Source organism: Octopus bimaculoides, chromosome 14 (assembly GCF_001194135.2).
Source record: "Octopus bimaculoides isolate UCB-OBI-ISO-001 chromosome 14, ASM119413v2, whole genome shotgun sequence".
Taxonomy (NCBI): Eukaryota; Metazoa; Mollusca; class Cephalopoda; order Octopoda; family Octopodidae; genus Octopus; species Octopus bimaculoides.
The window spans coordinates 12,373,573-12,381,508 of record NC_068994.1 but is presented as its reverse complement, the minus strand read 5'-3'; the positions used below and the strand labels follow the sequence as shown (position 1 = coordinate 12,381,508).

Here is a 7,936-nt window from a genome sequence, read left to right as displayed (position 1 = left end):
ATATATATATATATATATATATATATATATATGTATATACATATATATATGCCTGCATCCCTTATGGAACTTTAGTTCCTTGACTAAATAAAATATATATACATCTATATATACATACATGTATATATATTTATATATATGGATATATATATGTGTGTGTGTGTGTGTGTATATATATATATATACACACACATATATATTTGCAATGATTTGAGAAGTGGTGTGACAATTCTGTAAATAAGAATGATATTTTATAAGCTTAAAGCTTACGAGCAATTACTTTGTATTAACTCTAGAAAATAGTCTAATATTCTAATAGTCTATAAAACACACACAGACACATATTAAATATATACTTATACATACAAAGAAAGAATATATACTTATACATACATTGAAAAGAAAACTTATTTAAAATAAACAACAGCAAAAGATCTGTGACATCTAAACAATGACCACCCAAACGGAGTACAGTTGTACTAAACATCCTTCAAATCACTTGGTACTGACACTGAAGTAATCTGAAGCAAACCTTGAAATATTAGGTTTCATTTAGTACATCATTCTCTCTTTCACATACAAACAGATTCAACCGTATTAAGGAAAAAATAAGTGGAATTTTTTTATTAGTATTATTATATTTTAAGGTGGTGAGCTGGCAGAATCGTTACCACGTTGGGCAAAATGCTTAGCAGCATTACATCTGTCTTTATGATCTGAGTTCAAATTCTACCATGATCAACTTTGCCTTTGATCCTCTTGGGGTTGATAAATTAAGTACCAGTGAAACACTGGGGTTAATGTAATCAACTATCCCTCTCCCACAAAATTTCAGGCTTTGTGTCTACAATAGAAAGGGTCATTATTATTATTATTATTATTATTATTATTATTACTATTATTATTATTATTATTCAGTAGTTTTATTTTTATAACGTGCTTTCACTTCACTACCGAGCACAGCTCTGTGTGCCTTGGGTATGTGCTGTGGTTTGCTGTGATGCTCTTATGGTTACTGTATTGAAAGTGTTTTGTGTAGGATGTGTGCAGTGCCCAGTAGTGCAATTTTCTGTATGTTATATATATTTGTAAGTCCTGGTGTTTTTGTTATGTATTTGTCTGAATATTTTTTTTTATTATTATCATTATCATTATTATTATTATTATTATTATTATTTTCTATTATTATATTTTAAGGTGGTGAGCCGGCAGAATTGTTAGCATGTCAGGCAAAACAATGCTTAGCATCATTTCATTTGTCTTTATGTTCTGAGTTCAAATTCCGCCAAGGTCGACTTTGCCTTTCATCCTTCTAGGAGTCGATAAAACAAGTACCAGTTGTATACCTGGGGATGATGTAATGGACTCATACCCTCTCCTGAAATTGCTGGCCTTGTGCCAAAACTTAAAATCATTATTATTATTATTATTATTATTATTATTATTATTATTTATTGTGGTGACCTGGCAGAATCATTAGCATGCTGAGCAAAAATGCATAAGTGGCATTTCATGTCTTTACGTTTAGAGTTCAAATTCCACTGAGGTTAACTTTACCGTTCATCCTTTTGGGGGTTGATAAAATAAGTACCAGTTGAGTACTGGGGATCAATGTAATCAGCCTGACACCCTCCCATAACATTTCAAGCCTTGTGCCTATAATAGCTTCTTCTTCTTATTATTATTATTAGGATTATTATTGTTGTTGTTAATTCCTTGAACTTTTCAATGGAATGGGAATTAAAAATATAAGCAACACAGCCATTGTTGTCTGGAATTTTAAAGAAGAGATTCAAATCTAACTCAGAGAGAAGTCAGCACTTTTGTTGAATAGTGTTTGGTATAAATGGGAAAAGTAAAGTAGGCACACACTAACACATACACACAAACATACACATACGCATGAAAAATACATATATACACACATATAAGTGCACTTACACACATTAGAGGGTATTTCCGTAGACAATCTGCCAACAACAGATAACACACACACACACACACACACACTTCTACATGCCAATAATAAGGCAAGTAGTAGAGGCAGTTTATATGTGGTCACTCAAAATGCTAAAAATAGCAGTGATTGCACTAGATTTCCTAAAAAAAAGTGGGGGAGATATTGGACAATGTAATCTTAGGTACACTGTACCTGGGGAGAAAAAAGCAACAAAAACTAAACATGGGATAGTCATGAATGCAAAGCCTTTGATGAAGGATGATCTAAACACTTATGCTACACAAAGACACACAGGCTATGCAGTAAGAAGTGTGCTTTCAAACCACATGGTTTTGGGTTCAATCCAACTGTGGCACCTTGCACAAGTGTCTTCTGCAATCACCCCAGGTTGATCAAGGCCTTTTGAGTGAATTTGGTAGATGGAAACTAAAAGAAGCCCATCATATATACACGTGTTATGTGGTAAGGAGTTTGTTTCCCAACTACATAGTTTCAGGTTCAGTTCCACTGTGCAGTACCTTGGGCAAGTGTCTTCTACTATAGCCCTAGGCTGACCATAGTCTTGTGTGGGGATACGGTGGATGGAAACTGAAAGAAGCCTGTCATATATGTGTGTGTGTGTGTGTGTGTGTGTGTGTGTGTGTATGTGTGTGTGTGTGTGTCTGCAGTGTTTGTCCTGCACCATCGCTTGACAACTGGTGTTGGCACATTTACATTCTTTGTCACTTAACAGTTTGGCAAAAAAGATTGATAGAATAAGTACCAGGCATCAAAAAAAAAGTAGTGGGGTTGATTCATTCGACTAAAATGTCTTCAAGGTGATGCCCCAGTATGGCCATAGTCTAATGACTGAAACAAGTAAAAGATAAAAGAGACGTGTGTGTGTGTGTTACTGTCTCTTTTCCTTGACTTTATGTGATAGTTGTAAATGAATGTCTCTGTCATGTAAACAGTGTCCTTTATTTCCAATCTTCCATGAAAACATGTCTGGCCACAGAGAAATAATACCTTGCTTGGCAACAGCTTAGGGTTGGTGACAGGAAGGGCATCCAGGCTGCAGAAAATCTGCCTTGACAAAACTCTGTCTAACCCACGTAAGTATGACAAAGTGGATGCTCTTTTACTCTTTTACTTGTTCCAGGCATTTGACTGTGGCCATGCTGGAGCACCACCTTTAGTCGAGTAAATCAACCCTCGGACTTACTCTTTGGAAGCCTTGTACTTTTTCTATTGGTCTCTTTTGCCGAACCGCTAAGTTACGGGGATGTAAACACACCAGCATCGGTTGTCAAGCGATGGTGGGGGGACAAACACAGACATACAAACATATACACACACATACATACATATATATGACAGGCTTCTTTCAGTTTCTGTCTACCAAATTCACTCACAAGGCTTTGGTCGGCCCGAGGCTATAGTAAAAGACACTTACCCAAGGTGCCACACTGAACCCGGAACCATGTGGTTCGTAAGCAAGCTACTTACCACACAGCCACTCCTACGCCTAGGATATTAGAATGATGATGATGGAATAAAGATGCATGTGATATGAAACAAATCAATGGAAGAATCACAGAGAACTTACCAATGTTAATTAAATTGGAATGCTTGAATTCCACAAGTGGATTGACAAAGGCCTCCTAAAAAGACAACAACAACAAAATAAAGAAAGTAACAGACGAAAGGGTAAAACATTTAAAAAAAAGTGGGGAGGAGTAGTGCAAACTGAGTCCCAAAACCAACTGGGGTTAAGGTGCAAAGGGGGACCCTTCCTACATGAAGGTATTCTTCAAACAAATACTTGAAATATTTATATTTTGATATTTAAATATTCACAAAATATAGTGATCCCCACTGCTGTTTACTTAAATGTGTTGCACCCTTTTGTGTGTGTGTGAGAGAGAGAGAGAGAGAGAAGAGAGTTTTTTTCTCAGGCTTTCAACCTCTGATGGGGTCACAAGATATGCTATGATATGTCTTGGTATTTCAAACATAGCAGAGCCCATCCTTCTCCAGGTTGGAACATAGCCAAATGACTTCACGTTCTTGTTAGCAATTGCTTAACAGATCACTGTAAAACTTAATTTAACCTTTTGATAACAGCCAGCCTGAGACCGCCTCCAAATTCTATGATACAAACATTCTGTTTAAAGTGAGCTAAATTAAAACCTTCCTTCAAAATTTCATGTTAAATTTTTTCCAGACACCAATTTAATAATGACAAAGTTATTTTACTAAATTCCTCGTTAAATTGATTGAAACAAAGTCGTATATTTCAATAGAAATAGGGTAACAAAATAGCTAAATCCACTGTTTATGAGGCAGTTTATTAAATCAGGTACACCAATCCGGAAATTTGTGAAAATCTGACTGCATGTTTCAGTTTTGGCTTTGTTTCCACAAATAGAAACAAATTGTAAAGTGGTTAGTGCTATGAAACACCAACCACTTTACAGAGTGTACTGGGTGTGCCTCTTTATGGTGCCAGCATTAGAGAGGTAGCCATATCCTTGACAAGTCAAAAGGATCCTTCTTTCATTACCAACCCAGCTGAAACCGGCTCTGGTTTTGTAGTACAAATGTCTTGTTTTCATAAGTTTTGAATTAAAATTTTCCACCAAACCTTAGTCACAATTTATGTTCCTAACACTAGCTGAATGATAACTAAGTTATTTTACTAAATTCTTTGTTTTATTTAAAATAATTGAAAGAGACATAGAGCATCTCAAAATAATAATGAAAGGGTTAACTCCATGTCTCTGCTACTTAGTGGATGCGTGTAGCTTAGTGGTTAGAGTGTTGGACTCATCATCGTAAGATTGTGGTTTCAATTCCTGGACCAGGTGATGCATTGTGTTCTTGAGCAAAACTCTTCATTTCACGCTGCTCCAATCCACTCAGCTGCAACAGACTGGCATCCCATCCAGGAGGGGAATTTATATATATATATACATATATGCATACATACACACGGACATATATACACATGTGCACATACACATATGTATATATACATATATACATGCACACATACACAGAGTAATGGAGAGAGGGTGTGCTTTGTTGCAGCAGTCTGAAGCAGATGAGTGCACAAGTGCAAATGACCGACAACCAACAAATGCAACAGTAATGTGCAGTATTTAATGAATGTGTTAGGCAATTATCATCAGAGAAGTTGTTTATTGAGAACTGTTAGAAGTGGGAAGAGGAGGGGGGTTAGACGTTGAAGTGGAGAAGGACAGACAGACAGAAAGAAAGAAAGAATGGAGGGGAAAAGAAAAGAAAGAAGCAAGCAATGAAGAAAAGAAAACTACTGAAGAAAGCAGGGTAGATAAAAGGAAGGTAGAATGCAAATGCTGAACTGTTCTGTTGTAAATGCCAGGTGAGAGTTCAGCAAATTCTTGCTTAACAACCTGTTCATATGATTTGTTTATAGTGTTTATAAATGGTTATGCTGTACATTAGCTCATTCCCTCCATCGAATAGATGTTACCTGTACAGGTGCATGGTGTGCCACATATCAGGCATCAAAGTGATTGCAGAGCAATGTGAAAATGAAGTACTTTTACTGAAGAACACAATGCTCTACCCTGTCTGAGAGTTGAAATCACCTCCTACAATCATGGGTGTAACACCCTAACCACAAGGCTGTGCACCTTCGCAGAATGCAAGTAATAAAGGGAAGAAGAAAGAAAAAGAGAAAGAAGAAATAAAAGTTAAAAGGTAGAAGGAAGATTATTGCAAAATGTGAAAGAGAAAATGGCCAACTTACCTTATGTTTGTTGTTGAGCCAAGCCATTTGAGGGGGTACTTTGTCAGCCACCCGTACCTAGAGAAAGGAGAAGAAAACCTGGGTTAGAATGTCGTTTTTTTAACAAGCAAATTTGCTAGTTAGAAAATGTCTGTAAGTGATGAAAGCAGTAACTATACTGAGAAGTAACATTTATCACCACTTAAACATGGTTATTCTGTAGGAACCAATGCTAGTGTTATTTTCAACCCCAAGAGGACGCTTCTTCCAGCTGGTTATTCAATGCAATCTGCACTTGATATATATTGCAAGCAAGGGAGTAAACCCCTACCATCTTCCCGCCATGAGACCACGTTTTGGGTTTTTTTGTTTTTTTTTGTTATTAGAAGGTCCAAACAAGGTGAGAAGTCACTTAGTGTAAGGGACTATGAAGGTTTTATAAAACTTTCTGCATTGTCAGAAGCTTTCTATTTTCTCTCTTTTTTACTTTCTTCAATATTACAATGCTTCAAGAAAACTACACTACTCATATTGTCCAGCATTACAAGCTGAATTTTTCAGAACAAAATTTACAGCCAAAAGAAATGTAAGTTGACCTATACACCAAGACAACTTTGGAGGGCCAAAAATTCCATGTGAAATGCAGCAGGATTTCAAAAGATAATGACGATGTTTGGATATTTACATTACATGTTTATACAATATATTACATCAAGTTGTAGGCCAAAAATACAGTATGATGGGGTTCTGAAAAGTTCCTGGCTTTGGGTAAAAGAAAATACAAGAGGATCAGTTAATTATGATTCTATTCATCTGGACACGAAACTCGGCTTGTGAAGACCTATTGGGCCAAGCGAAAGCGAAATCGTGATGGCACCTCTGCCTAGTGTTGCCTTCCTGGCACTTGTGCCAATGGCACGTGTAAAGACATTTGAGCGAGGTCGTTGCCAGTGCCACTGGACTGGCTCCTGTGCAGGTGGCACGTAAAATACACCATTTTGAGCGTGGCCGTTGCCAGTACCACTTGACTGGGCTTCGTGCCGGTGGCACATAAAAGCACCCACTACACTCTCGGAGTGGTTGGCGTTAGGAAGGGCATCCAACTGTAGAAACTCTGCCAAATCAGATTGGAGCCTGGTGCAGTCACCTGGTTCACCAGTCAGTCAAATCGTCCAACCCATGCTAGCATGGAAAGCGGACGTTAAACGATGATGATGATTCCCCTCTCAGATTCTCACACTTATCGCAGTAGTCCTTCAGTTTTTCTAAGCCATGTAAAAGAACTTGGAAAGGTTGGGCCTCTAGCCAGGCCGTTCGTGATACCCTTAAAGCCGGGAACTTTTCAGCATCCCCTCACATATACAAGAATTCGTTATTTTTAAGACAATTCAGAACTGATTTGAGTTTGCGGTTGATATTTCTTGCTCATCGAATGATCTGAAGTGGGTTTTTTTTCCTTGATTTTTGTTTCTATTGCCGTTGTTGTTGTGGACATTTTGTAGTTTTGTCATTTATCAAGCCATTTTCGAATAACCTTTTCATAAGAGAATAAACAAACTATACCACTATCACCATAAGCATCATCATCATCATCATCGACAGCAACACTATTAACAACTACACCACCACTACCACCACTGTTAGAGCCACCACCACCACCAGCCCCATCACCACTGACAGCTGATATTTTGAAGATGTGTTGACAGAAATGATTGCCATGGTAACCGGTATTTTGACGTGTTAGGTGGCATTTGTAGAATCAACGCTTAACGGACAACGACAAGAACAAGAACAATAATGACAACAACAAAAACTTTAAAAAAAACATAGTAATAGTAATGATAGCAAAGACAACAAACACTTCTTCAACAACAACTATAAGACTAATGACGACACCGATGACAACAACAACAATTACAAGAAAATCATCAATAAAAATAACAACAACAACAACAACCAGATGGTTATGAAACAGTTCTCAGTTTAGTGTTAACTTTTAAGATTTTCTGAGTTCAAACTCACCCTGGGTCAACTTCATCTATTCTCTTCCAGGGGTTGCCAAAAGGGCTGTCATACTTGACTGTACCTACACATGTAAGTGTGGCTGTCTTATCTCAATCAGAAATCCTTACTATGATGGTGGTGGTGGTGGTGGTGGTGGTTGTGGTGAGGGTGATGGTGGTGATGGTCGTGGTGTGGACGAAGGTGATGGTTGTAGCAAT

The 7,936-nt window shown here is 37.4% G+C and overlaps 1 protein-coding gene across 3 annotated transcripts in view; it reads right to left on the bottom strand.

The window, feature by feature from the left end:
* The window catches only part of LOC106872620 (dTDP-glucose 4,6-dehydratase), a 118,039-nt gene that overhangs the window by 31,922 nt on the left and 78,181 nt on the right, over positions 1–7,936 (bottom strand). For all 3 annotated transcript variants that reach the window (XM_052972675.1, XM_052972677.1, XM_052972676.1), the window contains exons 3-4: positions 5,736–5,792; positions 3,549–3,603 (exon numbers count right to left, since the gene is read on the bottom strand). In XM_052972675.1, the coding sequence (XP_052828635.1) occupies positions 3,549–3,603; positions 5,736–5,792 (112 nt within the window). The remainder of the gene's footprint in view (positions 1–3,548; positions 3,604–5,735; positions 5,793–7,936) is intronic.